The sequence below is a fragment of the Anomaloglossus baeobatrachus genome, chromosome 1, assembly GCF_048569485.1.
Source record: "Anomaloglossus baeobatrachus isolate aAnoBae1 chromosome 1, aAnoBae1.hap1, whole genome shotgun sequence".
In the NCBI taxonomy this organism is placed as follows: domain Eukaryota; kingdom Metazoa; phylum Chordata; class Amphibia; order Anura; family Aromobatidae; genus Anomaloglossus; species Anomaloglossus baeobatrachus.
The window spans coordinates 570,811,253-570,837,157 of record NC_134353.1 but is presented as its reverse complement, the minus strand read 5'-3'; the positions used below and the strand labels follow the sequence as shown (position 1 = coordinate 570,837,157).

Here is a 25,905-nt window from a genome sequence, read left to right as displayed (position 1 = left end):
ACATCCGGCGTCGCAGACGATGTCGTAGTGTGTAAAGCCTTTTTGATACAATTAACGAGCGCAAAATCGTCATAATCGTATCATCGATGTAGCGTCGTCATTTCCATAATTTGGAAATGACCGATGTTACGATGTTGTTCCTCGTTCCAGCGGCATCACACATCGCTGTGTGTGAAGCCGCAGGATCGAGGAACATCTCCTACCTGCGTCCTGCGGCTCACGCCAGCTATGCGGAAGGAAGGAGGTGGGCGGGATGTTTACGTCCCGCTCATCTCCGCCCCTCCGCTTCTATTGGCCGCCTGCCGTGTGACGTCGCTATGACGCCGCACAACCCACCCCCTTAATAAGGAGGCGGGTCGGCGGCCACAGCGTCGTCGCAGGGCAGGTGAGTGCATGTGAAGCTGGCGTGGCGATAATGTTCGCTACACCAGCTATCACCATGATATCACAGCTGCGACGGGGGCGGGGACTATCGCGCTCGGCATCGCAAGCATCGGCTTGCGATGTCGTAGTGTGCAAAGTGCCCCTAAGAGTTTTTGCAGAGTCAATGGTAAGAAAAGGTCGAATTCTCGAGAAGTTTTTGAGGTGGAATTGACAAGTACAAGCAAGTGAACGAATGTGGGGAGTGAAGTAGAGATCGGAGTCCAATATAACCCCAAGACAGCGGGCGTGCTGCTAGGGCGTAATGATAGAACAACACACAGAAATGGTAATATTGAGTTTCTGAAGGTTAGGAGAGGAAGGAAACAGAATTTCAGTTTTTGACAGGTTCAGTTTTAGATAGAGGGAGGACATGATGTTGGAGACAGCGGACAGACAATCTGTTGTATTTTGTAATAGTGCAGGGGTGATGTCAGGAAAAGATGTGTACAGTTGGGTGTCATCAGCATAGAGACGGTACTGTAAACGAAATTTGCTGATGGTTTGTCCAATAAGGGCTGTGTATAGAGAGAAAATTAGGGGTCCAAGGACTGAACCCTGAGGAACCCCAACATTTGATGATTTGCATACCAAAGTGCATTCATCATAGCAGAACGGTCCTTAGACAACCATCAATAACCTCATTGATAGCAAGCAAAGGCAGGTAAGTGTATGTATTTCTTCACATGGTGCTCATGGTCGATACTGAACAAGTTTCTATAGTGCTATGGCTGTATAGGCGTGTGTTCATTATTAAAAACAACATACCCCTAATGCATATGGCTTCTAATCCAGTTATCTCCATATTAGCACATTGTATCTCTGCAGAAACATTCATATAGCCATTTCCATATGTAAAAACATGTTGACAAATTCTCGTTTAAAAAGCGGTTTCGAATGGCACCCTCTGGGACCCTCACTGTTAAGAAAATAGAGGACAAGTTTTTCCATGAAAGGTGAATGAGACCAATGAAAACCTAGGTTAAAATCCAAGTCAATCGCACTGTCCTTAAGTTACGTGCTCTTCAGTTTTGTAGTTTCAGGCCTGTGTTTTCTTTCCAGCTACATGCTTACCTTCCTGTACGTCTTACTTTTCTTACAAAATAGCACTTGAATCTGTTGGAACATTTCTATATCATCAGGTTAATGCTGCTTGATTTGTATCCTGCTAGCAGAGCACTCAGGTACTGATTTTTCTGAGGCAATCTAACCTTCCAACAAGATGAACTGTTCCAATATATTGCTGAATAAATTAAATTAATTAATATTAAGGTTCTTACAAATGTATTAATATTACCATCTCTAGAATGTATTAATACTGAATTGGGATGTGGATGATGGGTAGTTTCTTTCTTTCTTGCATGCATTTCAGCTAGATCTTTAACCCACAATTTGATGTTGTGATGTGATATTTTCCACACATTTTACGGAGTGTGGCATTTCATTTGACATAAAAAGAATCAAAAATACAGGTATGCTGCTATTCATTTCCCAGCTTATGCTTTCAATAATGGCTGGATCTCAGCTCTCATTACTCTAAGAACAGACTACGCAGCAGCTGCACTGACAATAGGTTTTCAGTGTATGCTTGAAATATGGTAGCAGATGATCATATGTTGTATATCAGAACATTCATTTCAGGATCCGCTCAAGGTCAGCCCATCATAATTCTATTTTTGCACAGCAGAAAGTGTCAGCTGTGACTTAACATGTATCTCCTCTACATTTTTCGCTTACTATTCTACAAAGTTGAAACAAAAAATAAAAATGCCACACCGCTTTTATTTAGTGTTTTGAAAAACAGTGAAACAAGCACCTTTAGTATATGCTTAGAGCTAGGATCCTGTTAGCGGAATAGTGTGGAGAATGGAAAGAACACATTTTTACCTCCCCTCTGCTCCCTGTGGGTCATATTTCTGCTCATGGGCTCAGATAGAATCAGATAGCTTGACATCTAGAAGAGTCTCTTCACCTGCTGTGGCCCCCAACACCATTCATTCATCCTCTTGTCTAATTACAAAGTTTTTACAGTGTATTAGTTATATACCACTTTCCCCATTTTATAAAAGCTCCAGACTGATGTCTCATGAGCTGAGTCTACCACTGACATTGCAATACTATGTTGGGCCTGATAATTGTATGTAAAGTTATCCATAAGAAATCCATTAAAGTTAAAGGTGCATATTGCTAAGGCTATGTTCACATTTCCGTTGTTTAGGATCAGTCACAATCCGCCGCTCTGATAAACAACACAATCCGTTTGGCGGATTCCGTTATTTCCCATAGACTTGTATGAGCGGAGGATTGTGACTGATGCCCTTGCGTTGCATCCGCCGCCCAACTGATCAGTCGTGGAACGACTGACCGCCGGGCGGCAGGAACACAGCATGTAACGTTTTTGAGCAGCGGAATCCTTTTGTATTCACTGCGCATGCTCAGATCTTGTGTTTAATTATTCAAATCAATGTCTCTCTCTCTCTCGGTGGCCGAACGATCAGCTGATCGCCCGGCGGCCGGCATCTGTGAGCAATCGGCTTATCGCCCGGCAGCCATCTTCTGTGACCGAACAGCGGTTGCCCAGCGGCCGGCTTTTGTGAACGATCAGCTGATCGGCCGGCTATTGTGAACGATCAGCTGACCGCTCTCATAAGCAGGCCGCCGTGAGATCAGCTGATCGTTCACAGAAGCCGGGCGATTAGCTGATCGTTCACAATAGCTGGCCGCCGGCTTATGAGAGCAATCAGCTGATCTCCCGGCGGCCGGCTTTTGAGAGCGATCAGCTGATCTCCCGGCGGCCAGCTTATGAAAGCGATCAGCTGATGTCTCTCTCTTTTTCTTTCTCTCTTTCTCTTTCTCTTTCTCTCTTTCTCTTTCTCTCTCTTTCTCTCTTTCTCTCTCTTTCGCTCTCTTTCGCTCTCTTTCGCTCTCTTTCGCTCTCTTTCGCTCTCTTTCGCTCTTTCTCTCTTTCTCTCTCTCTCTTTCTCTTTCTTTCTCGATCTTTCTCTCTCTCTCTTTCTCTCTCTCTCTTTCTCTCTCTCTCACTTTCTCCCTTTCTTTCTCTCTCTCACTTTCTCCCTTTCTCTCTCTTTCGCTCTCTTTCTCTTTCTCTCTCTTTCTCTCTTTCTCTCTCTTTCGCTCTTTCTCTCTCTTTCTCTCTCTTCTCTCTCTTTCGCTCTCTCTTTCTCTTTCTTTCTCTCTTTCTCTTTCTCTCTCTTTCTCTCTCTTTCTCTCTCTTTCTCTCTCTCTTTCTCTCTCTCTTTCTCTCTCTCTTTCTCTCTCTCTTTCTCTCTCTCTTTCTCTCTCTCTTTCTCTCTCGTTTTTATACTGAAATCATTTGACCAACAGAATCTGCTTTCTCATGACAATTCCATTTCTTGTCACCTGTTGTACAACTCATCAGTCACAAGCATCAAGCAACGCAGGTGACTGATGCAAAAAAACAGAAATTTGAACATAGCCTAATCCGTACCTAACCCTCCCTGTATCTAGTAGCACACATAAAGAGATCTTTAGAAAAAACTATTTCTAAGATCCTTTGCGATCTGCTAACGAGCGCAGGGACTAGTCACAAGGACGTTAGTTCCCACGCTCATTCCACCCTCTTAGCATGTTAGCACGCCCAAAGGGACTATTCAATTCAGCATCACCAGCGGTGACGCGCTACCTGTGTCTGCTGTCACCACTGATCCGAAGTCCCGGCACTTCCGGTCATGTGCACATGACCTTTCTGAAGTCAGGACGCATTCTCCCCCAACCTCATACTGTTTATGACCATAAGTATGAGGCATTCAAATCAGCAGACACAGGTACATGTGTCATTACTGGTGAGGATGCATTGAATAGCATGTTAGCAAGCCCCTGTGGGCGTGCTAACATGCTAAGAGGGTGGAATGAGCGCAGGAACTAACTCCCTTTGGACTAGTCCCTGTGCTCATTAGCATATCATAAAGGATCTTTAGAAATACTCTTTCTAAAGATCCCTTTATCTATGCTACTAAGTACAGGGACTGTTAGGCAGGGATTAACAATATGCACCCATAACATCTAAGGAATAATGAATAAAATAAAAAAAACTTTATTCCAAGCATATTAAAAACACTGAATAATTATTGCAGCATAACACCTGACGCGTTTCTGGCACACAAAAAGATACTCTTAGTCATAGGTAACAGTAGTAATTTTGTTATCTATACCTAGATTCACAATGTTTGAAAAGTTCTCAATTATTGCCTTACTGCCTATATCCTAGGCAGTTGCCTATTGTTCGAATCAGGTTTTTGTGTTAAATGTCTATTTTAATACAATAATGTCAATGTTTTTTTCCATATTACAATCTGTATTAAAAAAAATAAAATGAAAATCTATCTAGTTTAGACTATTTTAGACTCCCCCTTCCTGTTCTTTATAGAAAAAGTATAAACAAACAATATATAACTAGTTTTAATTAGGAACTCTTGTATTTTGTATCTAGGTGTAGGAAATCACTTGGTAACACCTGCAGTAAAAAAAAAAAAAAAAACAACAAAACTAGTGGATAACCAGAGTGCTGAAGAAACCAAGATGATCAATGTTGGGAATATGGCAATAAGTCGGGGGTTTTATAACACTACAGGGAAAAATGTTTGCTAAATCCTTGCTCTGTGCCATTTGCATGTCTCTCACTAATGGTTAGGCCACATAGACACATTGAGTATTTGAGTTTTTTCCTCCAGGATTTGTAAGCAGAACCAGGAATGCAACAATCAGAGGAAAAGTATAGTAGAAACACAGGCACCATTTCTGTATTTTTTACCCACTCCTGGTTTTGGCTTACCATTAGTGAGGTAAAAACCTCACTAAATATGCAATATGTGCACGTAGCCTTAAACAAGTCCAGCTGGATGGGGAGAATCTGGAATATACGTGTGACTGCAGATACCCCATAAATTAGGACTGTTCTTTTCTTTGGTCATCCTTCCATGCCACAAGCCATTGTAAGCAAAACCAGTGTTACGATGTCTATTTAATACAGGTACTGTAAATAGTAGTTCTTTTCTGAGAACTTTTAAGTGATGTGTGGTTTTGTTTTGTGTTTTTGTTTTTTTTTCCCAAGTGTAAGGAAGCATTTTTTTCTAGGGAAAAAAAACAACAAATTTAGTACTCAGACTTTTTATTTCTTCATCTTATACAGAGTTTCATTCACAAGTAGAGGTCTGTTTATTAATTTTTTTTAATCTTTTAATTTTAGGAATGTTGCCTTTGCAGTCTACGAGGTGGCGCTCTTAAACAAACAACAGATAACAAGTGAGTCATTTGGTAACATTTTAATTTTTATTTTTTTAGAACACTTTTCAGTTACAATTAGTGATGGGCGGATCCAGACTTAAAAAGTCCAGATCCGTGCAGTTTCAAAGATACCCGGGTGCCGGGGCCAAGATTCCGGGTGTTTTGATGCGGATCCGTCACTCGATCAATTTAGAAAAATAAAGAAAATTAGAATGAAGCCACAGCTTTAACTTACCGAGGCACCGGCGCAGCTGTAACTGTTCTTGCTGCCTCTCCTTCACTTCCTGGGCAGCTCTTTAGGCTCATCCATATGCACTGCTTTCCAAGCCCACCGGCCGGCCTAGTATCTGTGATTGGTTGCAGTCAGACATGCCCCCAGCCTGTGTGATAGCATCTGTCTGCAACAATTATAGGCGCTGTCTGTGGATCAGTGACGTGGTATAACAATAAACAAAATATTCGGCGTAGAGTCCCCCGTATTATGATAAAGCCCATGGCAGGCTGTAGCCCCCTCCCATGGGCTTAAATTGCCAGGGTATCAACAACAGAGGAACCACATGCGGCTTTTTTTTTTTTTTTTCTTTTTTTTCAATTATTTAAATAAATTATTTAATAAAGCAACATGCGGTCTCCCCAATTTTGATACCATGCCAAGATAAAGTCCAACAGCTTTGGGATGGTATTCTCAGACTAAGGAGGTGTATGTTTATTGGATCGGCCCCCCCAGCCTAAAAATAGCAGCCTGCAGCCACCCGGATTGTCGGATCCATTAGATGCAACAAACCCGGCACTTTACCTATCTCTTCCACATTTCTCTGGTGCAATGGTAATTGAGGTAATAAGGCGTTAATAACAGCCCACAGCTGCCACTAATCCCTAGATTAGTATTGGGAGGAGACTATAAGACACCGCCATTACTAATCTGCAAGTGAAAGTAGATGAACACAAATACCCAAAAAACCCTCTTTCACCACTTTATTAACCTCTAAAACACCTCTGCAGGTCCGACATAATCCACACGAGATCCCACGGTAATTCAACTCTGCTTAATCCGGGTCACAGTGAGCGGCAGAAAATCTTCAACTCTGCTTAATCCGGGTCACAGTGAGCGGCAGAAAATCTTCAACTCTGCTTAATCCGGGTCAGAGTGAGCGGCAGAAAATCTTCAACTCTGCTTAATCCGGGTCACAGTGAGCGGCAGAAAATCTTTTTTTTTTTTTTTTTTTTTTTTTGCATTTTTGGGCCAAAAGATGCAAATTTCGGGAGACTTGTTTACACCATATTTATGCACCCAATCTACACCTCCTGGCAAAAAAAACACATTTTTTTTGCCATGGTTTTTTTTTTTTGCCAGTTGGTGTAAATTGGGTGAATGAATATGATGTGAAAATTTCAGCACTAGATCTGCATCTCTTGGCAAAAAAAAACGCGGTTTTCTGCCAGGAGATACAGGTGAGTTCACGAAGTTTAATGAGATCACCTGAGGTCAGGTTATCAGCAGTCACAGGTGGAGGACTGTGGGAACATCCAGCTGTGACCGCAAATAACCTGAGTGATTCTCTGTCTGCACTCACAGCAGGCAGTCATGAGCTGAATGATCATGGGACCTCGTGTGCACTATGTTGGACCTGAAGGGTTGTTTTTGTGGTTAATAAAGTGGTGAAAGAGGGTGTTTTTGGTATTTTATTTTTGTGTTTATTTACTTTCACTTATAGATTAGTAATGGGGGGTTCTCATAGACGTCTGCCATTACTAATCTGCGGATTAGTGTCAGCTGTGGGATGCCATTAACTCCTTATTACCCCATTTGCCACCGCACCAGGGCAATCGGGAAGAACCGGGTAAAGCGCACGGTTTGTCACATCTAATGGATGCGACAATCCCGGGCGACTGCAAGTTGCTCTTTTTAGCCTGGGGGTGGTCCAATAAGCATGGACCCCCCAAGTCTGAGAATACCAGCTATCAACCTTTATCTTATCTAGGTATCAAGATTGGGGGAACCGCACTCTGTTTTTTTAAAATTATTTATTTAAGTAATTTAAAAAAAGCCACATGCGGGTCCTCTTATTTTGATATACTGCCAAGATAAGCGCAGGGTTGGAGACTGCATTCTGTAGCCGTGGGCGTTCTCTGTGCTGGCTATCAGAATATGGGGGGACCGCGCGGCAATTTTTGTATTTATTTACTTATTTTTACTGTACACTATAGACCCGCAGACCGGTACTGTGATTGGTCAGACACGCTGTCACACTGGTTGCAGTCAAATGCTCCCCCAGCCTATCACAGACGCTAGTGGGCAGGGACAGCAATGAATATTCAATGAAGGTTAATCAGCAGCCCTGGAAGTGAATTTATAACCTGGAAGCAGTGTACCGCCATGACGGAGCCTCGATAAGTACAGCGCGCACGCTCCTATCCCTTCTACCAACATTTTTAATCTCCGGATTCTGGTCCCCATATAGACTTATATGGATACCGGATTCCGGACCGGAACCGTATTTTTTTTAAAAACCAGGGACCCGCCGGTTCCGGTTATCTGCGAGCCTCCCATCACTAGTTATGACCGGTGTTTTAATTTTGATGGCTTTAGTTAAATACTGTTAAAAGTTATCTCCTGAAAGGTATAAATTGAAAATACAGCAGTGATTGGAATTGTTCTTAAAAAAAGAGTCATAGGCTAAACAAGGTCATACACATATATGGATAGATGTTCATGGTTGAACAAGCATTGAAAGCACTGAAAGAAAGATTGCCTGGTAAACAATCATTACACTCATACTGCCATACACCTATTAGTCCATCTTGGCTGTTAGTCAAGTTCATGATATCAGGTAAAGGCTGAAATATTTTTCTGGGTTCTGCAAGTGTTCTTTTACAGATCTTTTGTGAATAAAAATTTCAAACATGGTCGACTTCTTCTTTTCAGGCGATATCTATCATCACTTAGATTAAACAATAATTCTTTGTTAATGCACAACTCCAGCATTTTCTTTTTTGTTTTATTTCACCCTGGAGTGATGCTTTAAAGCTGGAACTTGGTCTACCCCCTTAAACGTTTTTCCTATACTATCAGCTGGACCTGTTCTGTTCCTCTGATCTTTACTTTGGGCATAAAGTCTCACAGTCGGTTGCTTTGAGAGTTATAATTTTTCTATTTCTCTGCTGACAGTTATGTGAGGCTTGTTTTTTAGTGAGATGAGTTGATCTTTATTAGTATTATTTTGAGGTGCATAAAATTTTTGATTGCTTTCTTCTTAGATTTTTGATACTTTGCACATTTTTGTAAAAATATATATATTTTTAAACATCTCCATATTCCTAGAGCTATAACTTTATTTGTCCTCTGACAGGGCTAATTGAGGGCTTGTTTTTTGTGGGTAGAGATGACATTTTCAGTAAAACCAATTTTATTTACTTACAACTTTTTGATTGTATTTTATTCCTTTTTTTTTTACTGTGGTAGAATGCTGATAAAACAACGTTTTTGATGTAATTTGTTATAAAAAAAAAAAATCGTCTCGGTGTTCTAGATTGGGTCGTTTTGGACACATCAATACCAAATATGTGTGCTCTTGTGTAGTTTGCTTTTTAAATAGAAAATCTGTAAGTAGTGATCCAATGATAAATATAAGCCACCTGTGTGTAATCAAGTCTCCGTATAGATGCACCTGCTCTGTGATAGTCTCAGTGTTCTGTTTAAAGTGCAGATAGCATTATTAAGACCAAGGAACACAACAGGCAGATCTGTGATACTGTTTTGGAGAAGTTTAAAGCCAGATTTTGTTACAAAAAGATTTTCAAAACTTTAAACAGCCCAAAGAGCACTGTGCAAGTGATCATATTAAAATGGAAGGAGTATCATACCACTGCAAATCTACCAAGACCCGGCCGTCCTTCCAAACTTTCATCTCAAACATGGATAAGACTGATCAGAGATGCAGCCAAGAGACCCATGATCACTCTGGATGAACTGCAGAGATCTACAGCTGAGGGGGGAGAGTCTGTCCATAGGACAACAATCAGTTGTACACTGCACAAATCTGGCCTTTATGGAAGTGGCAAGGAGAAAGCCATTTCTCAAAGATATCCATAAAAAGTGTTGTTTAAAGTTTGCCACAAGCCACCTGGGAGACACACCAAACATGTGGATCAAAGTGCTCTGGTCAGATTAAAGCAAAATCAAACTTTTTGGGCACAATGCCAAACGATATGTTTGGCGTAAAGCAATACAGCTCATCACCCTAAACACACTATCCCCACTGTCAAACATAGTGGTGGCAGTATCATGGTTTGGGCCTGATTTTCTTCATGCAGGGACAGGGAAGATGGTTAAAATTAATAGGAAGATGGATGGAGCCAAATACAGGACCATTCTTGAAGAAAACCTGTTGGAGTCTGCAAAAGACCTGAGACTGGGATGGAGATTTGTCTTCCAACAAGACAATAATCCCAAACATAAAGCAAAATCTACAATAGAATGGTTCATTCATCAAACGTATGCAGGTGTTAAGGCCCCTTTACACACTACGACATCGCTAACGAGATGTCGTTGGGGTCACGGCATTAGTGACGCACATCCGGCCTCGTTAGTGTCGTTGCATGTGAAACGTACGAACGACCGCTAACTATCAAAAATACTCACCATATCGTTGATCATTGACACTTCGTTCTAATCTCAAATATTGTTGCTGCTTTTGGACGCAGGTTGTTCGTTGTTCCTGTGGCAGCACACATCTTTGTGTGGCACCGCAGGAACGAGGAACAACATCGTACCTGCGGCCGCCGCAAATGAGGAAGGAAGGAGGTGGGTGGGATGTTACGGCCGCTCATCTCCGCCCCTCCGCTTCTATTGGTCGGTTGCTTAGTGATGCCGCTGTGACGCAGCACAAACCGCCCCATTAGAAAGGAGGCGGTTCGCCGGCCACAGCGACATCGCTAGGAAGGTAAGTATGTGTGACGGGTGTTAGCGATGTTGTGCGCCACGGGCAGCGATTTGCCCGTGTCGCACAACCGACGGGCGGGTGTAAAGTGGCCTTTAGAATGGCCAAGTCAAAGTCCAGACCTGAATCCAATCGAGAATCTGTGGAAAGAGCTGAAAACTGCTGTTCACAAACACTCTCCATCCAACCTCACTCAGCTCGAGCTATTTGCAAAGGAAGAATGGGCAAGAATTTCAGTCTCTCGATGTGAAAAACTGATAGACATATACCCCAAGCAACTTGCAGCTGTAATCGTAGCAAAAGGATATCGTTCACCTTCACAATTGTGTCCCACTTGTTGATTCTTCACCATAACATAACATTTTTAATCTTTATGTTTGAAGCCTGAAATGAGGGAAAAGGTTGAAAACTTAAAGAGGGCGAATACTTTCGCAAGGTTTGTGTGTGTGTGTGTGTGTGTGTGTGTGTGTGTGTGTGTATATATATATATATCTATCTATCTATATATAGATATATAGATATATAGATATATAGATATATAGATATATATAGATATATAGATATATATATATAGATATATATATATATATATATAGATATATATTTATATATATATATATATCGTAGTTGTGTGGATAGTTTGGTCTTGGGAAATGGACAGTAAATTATTTGGTGTGCTGCACTGACATATAAGTGCCTGTTAAATTAACTGTTTATTTGCGGTTATACTTTGTGCTCAGAAGATGCTGTTTTTTGTTGTTGATTTGAGTTTTATGAAATAAAAAAAATGCCCTTTTGGACTAAAATCCCATTGCCTGTGTGAATGTTACCGAATGCGTACCGAAGAGCGTGAATTCTTACAATTGTCAGTAATAAATTAAAAAGAGGGATGAATACTGACCCCTGTGACCCAATCAGAGTGTGTTCCATTAATTATGTTTCCTATCAATAATCTTGTCCCCTAGTACAACTGCTCTTATTTGATGTACCAACCAATTGTGTTCAGTGGGGAAAAAAAATATTTAGTCAGCCACCAATTGTGCAAGTTCTCCCACTTAAAAAGATGAGAGGCCTGTAATTGACATCATAGGTAGACCACAACTATGAGAGACAAAGTGAGAAAACAAATCCAGAAAATCACCTTGTCTGATTTGGCAAGATTGTTTTTTGCAAATTATTGTGATGGAAAATAAGTATTGGTCAATACAAAAGTTCATCTGAATATTTTGTTATATATCCTTTGTTAGCAATGATAGAGGTCAAATGTTTTCTGTAACGCTTCACATGGTTGGCACACACTGTTGGTGGTATGTTGGCCCATTCCTCCATACAGATCTCCTGTAGAGCAGTGATGTTTTGGGCCTGTTGATGGGCAACACGGACTTTCATCTCTCCGCCAAAGGTTTTCAATGGGGTTGAGCTCTGGAAACTGGTTTGGCCACTCCAGGACCTTTGTTTGCTTCTTACAAAGCCACTCCTTCGTTGCCCTGGTGGTGTGCTTGGGATCATTATCATGCTGGAAGACCCAGCCATGGTTCATCGTCAATGCCTTTGCTCTTTGGAAGGAGATTTGCACTCAAAATCTCACAATACATGGCCCCATTCATTTTTTCATGTACACGGATCAGTCGTCCTGGTCCCTTTGCAGAGAAAGAGCCCCAAGCATGATGTTGCCACAATGAAAAAAATGATGAGCTGCGTTTCTACCAAACAGTTCTGCTTTGGTTTCATCAGGCCAGATGACATTTTCCCAATACTCTTCAAGATAATCCAAATGCTCTCTAGCAAACTTCAGACGGGCCCGCACATGTACTGGCTTAAGCAGGGAAACATGTCTGGCACTGCAGGAGCTGAGTCCCTGGCGGCATAGTGTGTTACTGATGGTAGCCTTTGTTACGGTAGTCCCAGCTCTATGCAGGTCATTCACTAGGTCCCCCGTGTGTTTCTGGGATTTTTTCTCATCGCTCCTGTGATCATTTTGACCCCACAGGGTGAGATCTTGTGTGGAGCCCCAGATCGAGGGAGATTATCAGTGGTCTTGTATGTCTTCCATTTTCTCATTATTGTTCCCACAGTTGATTTCATCACACCAAGCTGCTTGCCTATTGCAGATTAAGTATTCCCAGCCTGATGCAGGGCGTCAATTTTTTTTTCTGGTGTCCTTCGACGGCTCTTTGGTCTTCACCATAGTGGAGTTTGGAGTGTGACTTTTTGAGGTTGTGGACAGGTGTCTTTTATACTGATAACAAGTTCAAACAGGTGCCATTACTACAGGTATTAAGTGGAGGGCAGAGGAGCCTTTTAAAGAAGTTGTTACAGGTCTGTGAGAGCCAGAAATCTTAACTGATTTCTTCCACCATAATTTTCATAAAAAAATATTGCCACATCAGGCAAGGTGATTATTCTGTATTTTATTTGTCATTTTGTCTCTTATGCGGGCGTCACACGAGACGAGCTATCGCGCGATGCATCGTCGGGGTCACGGTTTTCGTGACGCACATCTGGCATCGCTTGCGACATCGTTTCGTGTGACACCTCCGAGTGACAAATCGCTCACAAATCGTGAGTCGTGTGCTCGTCGCTTATTTTTAAAAAATTGTTTATTTTTAATGCCGCCGGTTGTTCATCGTACCCGGGGCAGCACACATCGCTCCGTGTGACACCCCGGGAATGATGAACACAGCTTACCTGCGTCCCGCGGCTCCCGCTGGCTATGCGGAAGGAAGGAGGTGGGCGGGATGTTTATGTCTCGCTCATCTCCGCCCCTCCGCTTCTATTGGCCGGCCGCTGTGTGACGTCGCTGTGACGCCGAACGTCCCTCCCCCTTCAGGAAGTGGATGTTTGCCGCCCCCAGCGAGGTCGCTCAGCAGGTAAGTACGTGTCACGGGGGTTTAACGACTTTGTGCGCCACGGGCAACTAATTACCCGTGACGCACAAACGAAGGAGGCGGGTACGATCGCTCGTGCAATCGCATGATAGATCGTACCATGTGAAGCCCGCATTATAGTTGTTGTTCACCAATGATGTCAATTACAGGCCTCTCTCATCTTTTTAAGTGAAAAAAATACCCTGGAGACAGGGGAAGATAGAAAGAGACAAACGCGGCGCCAATCTGAGTGTAGTGAGTTTTTTATATATAAAGGTGTTGAAATAGTGGAACTCTCACCTGGTTCAGAGGTTAGAAAGCCTGGAATAATCCAAGAGGAATTGATCCACTTTCCAATAGGATTATGGTGCAGTATGCAGCAATTGCACTGGATACTATAGAGGAGCCCTCCAGCAGGTCCACTTAGTGAAAGAAGTTCCAAAGGCAATTACCAGTCTTGCGGCGCTCCTGCTACCAATGGTGGAACATATTGGATGATTTTTGGTCATATGACCTGGACCAATATACAAATAAGTAAAGAGATATTTTATTTGTACATTAAAATATGGTTAATTATACAACGCGTTTCGGCTCGGATGTTTTACCCTTCAGCCTTCTTCAGGTATAATTGTGAGAAAAAAGGTATACATCTTTTTTCTCACAATTATACCTGAAGAAGGCTGAAGGATAAAACATCTGAGCCAAAACTCGTTGTATAATTAACCAAATTTTAATGTACAAATAAAATATCTCTTTACTTATTTGTATATTGGTCCAGTCATATGACCAAAAATCATCCAATATGTTCCACCATTGGTAGCAGGAGTGCCGCAAGACTGGTAATTGCCTTTGGATCATCTTTTTAAGTGGGAGAACTTGCACAATTGATGGCTGACTAAATACTTTTTTCCCCACTGTAGCACTGTATCAAACCCCTTAAAAAAAATCCAGATAGACAACATCCACATCCTTACCCTGGTTCAGTCTGAAACGTGCATCCTCACAGAAACTGATTAGATTAGTTTGACAGGACTGATCCCTCATAAACCATTTTGATGTTGGACCGAGAATTTGTCCCTTTTTTGAAAATTGGCACCAAATTTGCTATTTGCCAGTTCTGTGGTACAGACTGTTATTATGGAATCCTTGAATATTAGTTCCTGCAGTATTCTGGAGAGGAAGGGAATGCAATTGGCCCCGGTGATTTGTCCACTGTAATGATTTTGAGGCGACAGTGTACACCCTGCTGGGTTAAGCCGGTAGCATTTATGGTAAACCTGATCATGTCATCTGTCATTTTCTTATGGAAATACTGTAGGAAAAAGGTGTTTAGCAGATTGCGCCTTTCACTCATCCTATTCCATTTCACCCAGATTATTTTTTAAGGGGGCCAACATTATCATTTTTGAGTTTCTTACTGTTCATATAGTTGAGGAGTCTGTGTGCTGAGTTGATTTTGTTTTTTGTCTTTTTTTTTTTTTCCACATTTTTTTCTTTAGAATGATTTCCTACCTCAACAACATGCTTTAATTCTCTAAACTCTTTTTTTTGGGTCATTTATTGCGCCCTTTACAGTTTTATTTAGCCATAGTGGTTTCCGCCTATTTCTAACTTGTTTATTCATACAGAGCAATGTTTCCCAACTCCAGTCCTCAAGGCCCACCAACAATGCATGGTGATACTTTTATTTTTAAGAGCATTGTCCTAGTTTATAGCACTAAGATCATCTCCTAACCTTTAGAAAACATCATACTAAATGATAGATTACAACTTATTATTTTGTGATCACCATTACCCAAATGACCCCTAACAGTAGATCTGATGCTCTGTCTAGCCTATTGGTTAGAATTAGGCCTTGAATGCCCCCCCCCCTCTCTTGTTGGGTCCTGCACCAGTTGTGAAAAGTAATTCATTTTCTCTTATTGGCAAAAACCCTTTTTTGCTGTGTTGTTTATTTTTAGCTGGAACTGCAAGTTTCTGCTCCTCAGTTTATACCAGGGTAGATGAAGTTCCCCATATTAATTCGTTTTTATATACTTATTCATCAATTTGACGCTTTCTGCTGCTTCCATTATACTGGGAGACTTCTAACAACCTCCTATTGGCATTTACTTCTTTTATCTACTTTCTCTTTTTTTTCATGTATTTTCCTATACCCCTATTTTTCCTTTCTTTAATAAATGTTCCAACCCATACCCTCATTCCACCCCCTTTTTCATTACTCTTGCCCAGGTGACTACCTACTATTTTTTTCCTCTTTTACAGTAATCGCCTTCCCTAGACCCTAGATAAGGTTAAACACTCCTCCAAACATCTAGCCGTTCTTTTCCTTAGGTAACCTGCTCCACCCACGTTGAGGTGCAGCCCATTCCTAGCATATAGCCTACATCCAACAGATAAGTTGGTCCAGTTGTCCAGAAACCCCAAACACTCCTTCCTTCACTAATTTTTGAGCCACTCATTTACCTCTTTAATCTCCCGCTGCTTCTCTGGCGTGGTACGTGAATCTCAGAGAATAATTGCTTTACCTTTTCAGTCAAATTTTCAGAAATAATTTTTAAGGACATTCCACCTACCTCTAACTTTGTCATTAGTGCCACTCTTCATCTTGACCACTGGGTCCTCACAAGCTCCTTCTAGTAATCTGTAAACCCAATGTACAAGGAAAACAAAACGTTATTTACTTGAACAGACACCTCACAGGCTTTCAGTGCTACTCATTTACTGACACTCCCCTCATCTGCCAACTTGGCAAACATTTTGGACTGTGCCATATCAGGACTAGCCTCCCTGACACTTTCTCCTCTATCTCCCCTTCTAACTCGTCACCAAGCTAGCTGTGTTTTTGTCCTTTAGTTCCATTCTGCTATCCTCCCTTACATTTACTTTAGCATCTGATATGTAAGCATCTAACTCCTTTTGATATTGTCATGGATCTTGGTGTTGCCAGCTGCTTATTTAGATGATTGGCATACACATTAACTGTGATCTTGCACTTCCGTCACTACACATAACATGTTGGCAGACGCCTCAGTAGCTCTTCTAGCATAGCTTCTCTCTCCTATTACAGCAGTCTCACACTCACTACTTGAGACAGCTCATTAAATGCACTGCAGTAGCATGTCTGGCAGTCTTGCGCACTACTAGGGTTCACTCACCTAGTTACTGTGTATCAGTCCCTAACACAGAAACTCTAGTCTCTTTTGGAAAACCAATTCAGGGTATGTGCACACGTTGCTTTTTTTTCCGCGCGGAAAAAAACGCACCCTCTGGCAGAGGGGAGAATTGTAAACAATGCTTTTTGAGAAACAACGCATCGAAAACGCATGCGTTTTTCATGCGTTTTTCATGCGTTTTTCATGCGTTTTTTTTAGGTGCATTTTTTAAGACTTGTCAGTGTTAATAAAGTTGGTTGAACACAGACCTTTGGAAAAAAAAACCTGTGATGTCATTTCCTTCTCCACATTCTGTTTGGATAAATGGGAGGGCTTGGAATGGAAGGAGCACCATTTGAATTTTGGAAAAGTTGAAATAAACTTCGCGCACCAAGCCCCTTAGGTACCTATACGTCAGAAAACCCCCACAAGTGACCCCATTTTGGAATCTGCACCCATCAAGGATTTTATTCAGGAGTATATTAAGCATTTTGAATCCACAGCTACTTCACCCAAAATGTTGCTGTAGCAACAATATTCTCACTTTTAGGCCCGTTTCACACGTCAGTGAAAAACACTGACGTTTTTCACTGGCGTGTAAAACACGCACATGTCCCTCCGTGTGCCGTGAATCACGGCACACATGGGTTGTCTAAGTGCAATCCGGGCTCCGTTCTCCGTGGCCCATGATTGCACTTAGAGATTAACTCACCTGCACCCGCTCCCGCTCTCCATGGTGCTGATCGCTCCCGCGGTGCAGCATCCGGCCGGCGCTGACCCCCGCAGCAGCTGCTTCTGGGTCGGCTGTGTCGTGCATCATGAATATGCGCGACAATAATGAGCCGGCTCAGAAGCAGCAAGCTGCACGGGCTGCAGAGTACATCGCTGGACGCCGGGTGAGTTAAAATGATTTTTATTTTAAAAGCACGTTTTTTTTCTGGCACGTGTTTCACGGATCACACCACTGTGTGGTCCGTGGAACATCAGTGATGCCAGAAAAAAAATGGACATGTCTCCGTGCGGCAATCACGCACACGCGGGTACGCCGCATGGAGACACGTGCAGTGAAAAATCACTGATGTGTGAGCAGACCCATTCATTATAATGGGTCTTCGTATGTCAGTGATCCTGGTACGTTTAAAAAAAAGCACAAACGTACCAGAATCACTGACGTGTGAAAGGGGCCTAAGGCTATGTGGCCATGATCCAGCGACACGGCGTCTAGTACAGTGTCAGCCTTCCTGCAGCTGCCCATGCCCACGATTTGGGTTCAGGCTGCTGTGGAGCTCTATGCTACCTGCAGAGAACACTCTCGTCTCCGCAGCATAAATTGACATGCTGAGGCTCGGGAAGCCACGCTACCGGTCAGTTTATGCTGCGGAGAAAAGAAGCACAGTGAGCATGGGATCTCCAAAAATCCTTCCACTGTGCTTCTACTGCACAACGCAGCGTTATGGACGCAGGGAAAACACTCAGCGCCCATAACGCTGCAAACCCTGATTGTGGACACAGCCTAAAAAGCGTCAATGGATGAAGGGATGTCAAATATATAGAACGTCCCACCCCCGCCTGCATATTCTAAGCTGGCACCTTTAGTACCTTTCATGTGGCACTAAAGGGTGCATAGCTTAGTATTTATCCAATAAAAAAAAAAATAAAAAAATGAAAAAAATGGCGTGGGGTCCCCCCTATTTTTGATAGCCAGTCAGGGTAAAGCAGACAGCTGTAGCCTGCAAACCACATCTGGCAGCTTCATCTTGGCTGGTGATCAATTTGGAGGGCTCCCCAGGCTTTTTTTTATATTTATAAATAAAGAATAAAAAAAAAAAATAACGTGGGGTCCCCCCAAATTAGATCACCAGCCAAGGTGAAGCTGACAGCTGGGGTCTGGTATTCTCAGGGTGGGAAGAGCCATGGTTATTGGACTCTTCCCAGCCTAAAAATAGCAGGCCGCAGCCGCCCCAGAAGTGGCGCATCCATTAGATGCGCCAATCTTGGCGCTTCGCCCCAACTCATCCCGCGCCCTGGTGCGTTGGCTAACGGGGTAATAAATGGGGTTGATACCAGATGTGTAATGTCACCTGGCATCAAGCCCAGCAATTAGTGATGTCACGGCGTCTATCAGACACCCGACATAACTAATTGACAGTAAACAAAAGCAAAAAAAGACAACAAAAAATTTTTTATTAGAAAAAACACTCCCCAAATCATTCCCTTGTTCTCCAATTTAATAAAAAAAATGGGTCCGCAGAAATCCATTTGGATGTCCCACGTCGGCTCTGGACCTTCTAGAATATGGGGGCACGTTCAGGGAACGTATCCCCCATTTTCTAGGAGGACAGACCCTCCATTTGAGGAGAGTGGGTGCAAAAATCTGCACCCACTCTCCCCGGGTCACAGCTGCAGAGTGCCGAGCAGCCAGCACAGCTCTCTGAACACTGTGCTGGCTGTCAGCTGCTCTGCTCATGTGACCGGCCGGCGTCTGCTGTGAAGGAGGAGGGGGCCGCGGGGGATCAGCGCTGCGACCGGACAGGTATGTATGACACCGGGGGGAATAGGGGGTGAACGGGCAGGGCCTGGGTGCATTTTTCTGTCGCATGTCTCAAGGCACATGCGACAGATAACATAAGAGCAGGGCGGCCGGTGCGCTACTGTGCGCGCGGCCATGTTGGATTTTCGGGAGGGGGGTCGGGGCGGGCACTTTGGCGACACCGGGGGCTTTGCCAGGAAGTGAGGTCAACAGGAAGCCTCTTGACCTCACTTCCAGGTAAATGCCTGCTTTCTGGCGTGCCGACAAAGCCCGCGGACCGCAACAAAAAAGCAGGTCCATGCGGTGTAGCTGCGTTCTGACCCCACATCATTGATTTCAATGGGGGAGAGAACGCACCCACAACGCACAAAAGAAGTGACATGCTGCTTTTCTTTCCGCACCGATTTTTGGCATCCAAAACGCTGCGGAAAGAAACGCAGCATGTGCACTGATTTTTCAGCTTTCCCATACACTTTGCTGGGAAAGCTGAACGCATGCAATTTGCCACTGAAACGCTGCGGTTCAAAACGCAGCGTTTCCGCGGTAAAAAACGCAACGTGTGCACACAGCCTCACTCCCATGCATCCATTTACAGTCTCCCTCTGATATGGCTCTTTCTTTACACCTTGTGGTTATCTAATCCTTATCTGTTTGGCAGATTCACTTCTACATGAATACGTCTTTCTGCTTTCCTCTGTGATGGATGTTCTTGGCGTAGCTCAACGATAGGTGTACCGTGTATATTGGCTGGTGTGCCTCACATTGAGCAAAGTATGGAAAGACAGTACAAGCTGGAGCTTCCTGCTTTTCTATTCTAAGGTCATTACTTTAAACTTAAGGTTAGGATAAGGAAAGTCCCAAAAAACTCACCACAACAATGCCTTCACTGCAACTCATACATTCTTATAGGGAAGCCGGATAGCCCATCGATCACAGCTAGGCAATATTCAATGACAGAAGCAAAGAGCAATTCCGGTAATCCCATAAAATATCAAATTTATTTCAAATTCATTAAATTATTTCATCAGTCGGGAAAAGCAATTCATGTTGACGCGTTTTCGACCAACTAGACAAGTTTGTCGAAACATGTCAACATGGATTGCTTTTCCCGACAGATGAAATCTAGGCATGAGTAAGTATACTCGTTACTGCTCGGTTCTCGCCGAGTAGTACGGTATTCGGGCTACTCGTTACTCCGCGAGTATCCATGTAATTACTCGTTAGGAGTAGCAAGTCCAATGTAAGTCAATGGAAAATGTGAGTAATTGTCTGCTGGACCCTACAAAGTGGTCTAGGGGCTGAGTAAAAGGCTAAAATGGTTGCATGATTGTTTAAAAGCCGGGCGGTAAAAAGCCGCCAGCTTTTTTAAACAATCAGCTGATGCATGCTCCCCGCCTGGGTCTTTTGCTCCCTGATGCTGGTTCCATTGGGAGGCCTTCCTCTTTTTCACTGTATCACACTGTTTTGAGGCAGTGTGGTGTTCCCCGGCGCGACATATAAATCCCCCTACCTTTGAGCACAGAAATCCACTGATACAGAGATGGGAAACTACACAGTTTCTGTATTCTTATCTCCTTTCTCTTGGGAGTGCATCCATCATCTCTTTTGTCTACTCTTCTCCCTACTATTGTCCTATTTCCAGCTAATCTTTTTCTTATGGTTTGCGTTCATGCACTCAGTTATTTGTACTCATGATGATCCTTCATGTGTCTTTAGGGCTGTAAAAGTCCGGATCCATGTGGTTTCAAAGATGCCTGGGTGTCGAGCCTGTAATTCCGTGTATGCGAGCCGTATTCGACACTGGGGAAATTAAAGGAAAAATAAATAAAACAAAAATTAAGCGAGTGTTTCATATTTACGGAGACTCGGTGTCATGGCGGCAAACTGCTTCTAGGTCGCATATTCACTTCCTGTACTGCACAATAGGCTCATCGCATTCACACAGCTTTCCGTGCTTTCCCCACCCACCGGCCATCCTATCATCTGTGATTGGTTACAGTCAGACATGCCCCCAGCCTGTGACAGCGTCTGCTTGCAGTTATTGCTCCTCGCGGCTCTGTAATTGTCTGCACTCACAGCCGATGGTCTTGTTTTATGGCCGGCCGCTGTGAGATGTAGCAGAGTTGGATTATGCCGGACCTGGTGGAGTGTTTGGGGTTAATAAAGTGGTGAAAGAGGGTGGGTTTTTGTATTTTATTCCAAATAAAGGATTTTTTTTCTCCGTGTTTCTACTTATTTACTTTCATTTACAGGTTAATGATGCAAGTATCTCATAGACGCCTTTGCCATGTCTAGCCTAGGGTTTAGTAGCATCTGTGCGATGTTACTAACTCCTGCTATTACCCCGATTGCCACCGCACCAGGGCAACAGGAAGAGGCGGTAAAACACCGGAATTGTCATATGTAATGAATGTGGCAATACCAAGCGCCTGTGGGCTGAGAATACCAACCCCCAGCTAGCTTTATCTTGGCTGGGTATCAAAATTGGGAGGGGGGGGCTTGCAAATTTTTTTGTTTTTATATATGTATATATATATATATATATATATATATGTATGTATGTATGTATGTATGTATGTATGTATGTATGTATGTATGTATGTATGTATGTATATATATGTATGTATATATATGTATGTATATATATGTATATATGTGTGTATATATATATATATAATATATATATATATATATATATATATATATATATATATATATATATATATATATATATAATGTGTGTATATATATATATATACATACATACAGTGCCTACAAGTAGTATTCAACCCCCTGCAGATTTAGCAGGTTTACACATTCGGAATTAACTTGGCATTGTGACATTTGGACTGTAGATCAGCCTGGAAGTGTGAAATGTGAAATGGACTGCATCAAAAAAGAATGTTATTTCTTTTTTTTTTTTTTTTTTTAAATTGTGAAAAGTTTATTCAGAGGGTCATTTATTATTCAACCCCTCAAACCACAAGAATTTGTTTGGTTCCCCTAAAGTATTAAGAAGTATTTCAGGCACGAAGAACAATGAGCTTCACATGTTTGGATTAATTATCTCTTTTTCCAGCCTTTTTTGACTAATTGAGACCCTCCCCAAACTTGTGAACAGCACTCATACTTGGTCAACATGGGAAAGACAAAGGAGCATTCCAAGGCCATCAGAGACCAGATCGTGGAGGGTCACAAGGCTGGCAAGGGGTACAAAACCCTTTCCAAGGAGTTGGGCCTACCTGTCTCCACTGTTGGGAGCATCATCCGGAAGTGGAAGGCTTATGGAACTACTGTTAGCCTTCCACGGCCTGGACAGCCTTTGAAAGTTTCCACCCGTGCCGAGGCCAGGCTTGTCCGAAGAGTCAAGGCTAACCCAAGGACAACAAGGAAGGAGCTCCGGGAAGATCTCATGGCAGTGGGGACATTGGTTTCAATCAATACCATAAGTAACGTACTCCACCGCAATGGTCTCCATTCCAGACGAGCCTGTAAGGTACCTTTACTTCAAAGCGTCATGTCAAGGCTCGTCTACAGTTTGCTCATGATCACTTGGAGGACTCTGAGACAGACTGGTTCAAGGTTCTCTGGTCTGATGAGACCAAGATCGAGATCTTTGGTGCCAACCACACACGTGACGTTTGGAGACTGGATGGCACTGCATACGACCCCAAGAATACCATCCCTACAGTCAAGCATGGTGGGGGCAGCATCATGCTATGGGGCTGTTTCTCAGCCAAGGGGCCTGGCCATCTGGTCCGCATCCATGGGAAGATGGATAGCCCGTCCTACCTGGAGATTTTGGCCAAGAACCTCCGCTCCTCCATCAAGGATCTTAAGATGGGTCGTCATTTCATCTTCCAACAAGACAACGACCCAAAGCACACAGCCAAGAAAATCAAGGCCTGGTTCAAGAGGGAAAAAATCAAGGTGTTGCAGTGGCCGAGTCAGTCTCCTGACCTTAACCCAATTGAAAACTTGTGGAAGGAGCTCAAGATTAAAGTCCACATGAGACACCCAAAGAACCTAGATAACTTGGAGAAGATCTGCATGGAGGAGTGGGCCAAGATAACTCCAGAGACCTGTGCCGGCCTGATCAGGTCTTATAAAAGACGATTATTAGCTGTAATTGCAAACAAGGGTTATTCCACAAAATATTAAACCTAGGGGTTGAATAATAATTGACCCACACTTTTATGTTGAAAATGTATTAAAATTTAACTGAGCAACATAACTTGTTGGTTTGTAAGATTTATGCATCTGTTAATAAATCCTGCTCTTGTTTGAAGTTTGCAGGCTCTAACTTATTTGCGTCTTATCAAACCTGCTAAATCTGCAGGGGGTTAAATACTACTTGTAGGCACTGTATATGGTTACCAGATTCCGGAGCGAATCGGGGTTTGTTTGTTTTTTAAATTTAGCAGGTCTCCGTTTACCCGCCGGTCCCGGTTTTTTGCGAGTTCTATGTGTCGTGTTATTGAGATATGGTTCTCTTTGAAAATCAATAAAATCTATAAATTGAAAAAAAAACAAATTACTCTCACTTATAGCTAGCTATGACATAAGCACTTTATGCTTTGTGCCACATTTCTCCACCCTTATTTTTGATTGTGTATCTTTCAAACTGCATTCCATGTAACTGTCACTCCAACTTTCAGCACTTCAGTCATTGTACCAACTTAACGGGGTTTTCTAGGGCATAACAGTGGATAGTTCGTCAATTTGAGATTGGCGGGATTTTAACAGTTGGAAGTCCCACAATCACCTGAAATCTGCTTTGGCTGTGGCTGGATATAAGCAATCAATGGAACCCAGCAGCCTTGTATACCACTTACTGAACGCTGGCCACTTAGTGACTACTGCCAAGTCCTTTCAATTTATTTCCTATTCACTGGGCAGCGTCAATGCCATGCTATAGATACACAGCAGATTAATTAATCACATAAATTGGTGTAAATAAGGCAACTAAAGAGGTTTTACACTACTTTAACATTGATGGCCTATCCTTAGGATAGTTCATCAATGTCTGATCGGCCAGGGTCTGACACCCGGCACCCTCGCCGATCAGCTCATTAGAAAGTGGATGTACTATACCCAGATGCAGCCACTATCAGAGGAACTCACAGCTCCGTAACGGAGCATTTCCATCCACTTGCTGCTGTCACCTGTGCGGAGAACAGCTAATTGGCTGGGGTGCTTGGGGTCGAACCTCTGAAACAAGTGAATCCGAGCCGGACCCCTGAAACAGTGAAACAGAGCCCAGCCTAATAAATCACAATCCAGGATTTCTAACATCTTTTCTTACTTTTACGGCAACTTGGATAAACGCCAAACCAATATCAGATTTCAAACCAATCAAGCGTCTGTAGGATGTGCTGATAAAACAAGTCCTATGGAGACCCCAGATAACAATTTTCTGAACTTAAAAGAACCGACTGCAGTTGTCTTAGTACCAGATTACGCAGGACACTCTTTGCGGTCTTGTGGAGTCCATGCCTCAATCGATTACAGCAGATATGGTAGCAGTAGAGGGATTTACTCCATTTTAGGCGAGTGGTATTAATGCTATGGCTACTCTATGAATATCTTTCATATGTAGTATGCATTTATATATTTTACTTGCTTATATAGCTCCATTAAATCCACAGCGCTTTGTATAAATCATCACTGCATTCACTGGAGCTTACAACCTAAATTTCCTACCAGTGTGCCTTTGGAGTATGGGAGGAAATCCACACAAACAAGGGCAGAACATACAAACTCCTTACAGATGTTGTCCTTGGTGGGATTTGTACCCAGGACCCCGGCGTTGCAAAGCTACTGCGATAGCCACTGAGATCAAAGCAACAGTGATAACCACCATGCTCACAAGAAGTATAGTTAACAAGATTTTTCTGGGTTTATTATTTTTGTCACCTACACAACCAAAATTAGTAAGTTTTGTTAAAAGGAAGTAAACCCATTAAGATAAGAGCTTCCTGTCACTGCCTGGATTAGAAGACCATGTTAATAGTATATATTTATATGCTTTAGGCTGTATTTAGATTTGAAAAACATAGTGATTGCTCCTGTTTATTTTCTGCAACAAATATGCACTTATTGAAGCTAATGAAACTCTCTGTCATTGTCTGTTAAAACCTTATCATACTCCAGCGTATTTTCTTCATTAGTTGTAGAGAAAGTTGTGATTGCTTAATCTTTTTTGTTTTGTCAGAAACTCACAAAACATGGCAAACAATGTTTTCTTTTTTTTTTAAATGTATTTATTTGTTAGCAGGTTAAGCTACTATGCTTTGTCTGAATAGTTTAAAGGGAACCTGTCATGTAAAAAAAAAAAAACGCTATTCACCTGCAGATATGGGGTTAATCTTCAAGTTAATAGCATTCTGACTTGTGAGCCCCAGAAATAAACTATATTCCTCCCAGCATCCTTGGGTTTTCAGTCATAGAGGTGTGCCCAGCATGGTCTAAGTCATCATTGTGTGCATAGACTGCAGTATCTGTAACCACACTCCCTGCACTGACTGACCTATAGATTTGCATTGCATCAGTGCAGAGCCGGCTGTCAGTCAATGTCAGGGGCGTGGTTACAGCCAGTTCTTACTATGTACTGCGTTTTGACTGAAACCGTGCCTCTATGACTGAAACCCCTAGACTGCCAGGAGAAATAAAATTCATTTCCTCCCGGCAGTGGGGCTCTCAGTGCGGTGTCCGCATGACATTAGAAT

At 42.6% G+C, this 25,905-nt stretch overlaps 1 protein-coding gene across 1 annotated transcript in view; it reads left to right on the top strand.

Moving 5' to 3' along the window:
* The window catches only part of KDM4C (lysine demethylase 4C), a 480,711-nt gene that overhangs the window by 347,564 nt on the left and 107,242 nt on the right, over nucleotides 1–25,905 (top strand). The window contains exon 16 of the mRNA XM_075317453.1: nucleotides 5,648–5,703. Within this exon, the coding sequence (XP_075173568.1) occupies nucleotides 5,648–5,703 (56 nt within the window). The remainder of the gene's footprint in view (nucleotides 1–5,647; nucleotides 5,704–25,905) is intronic.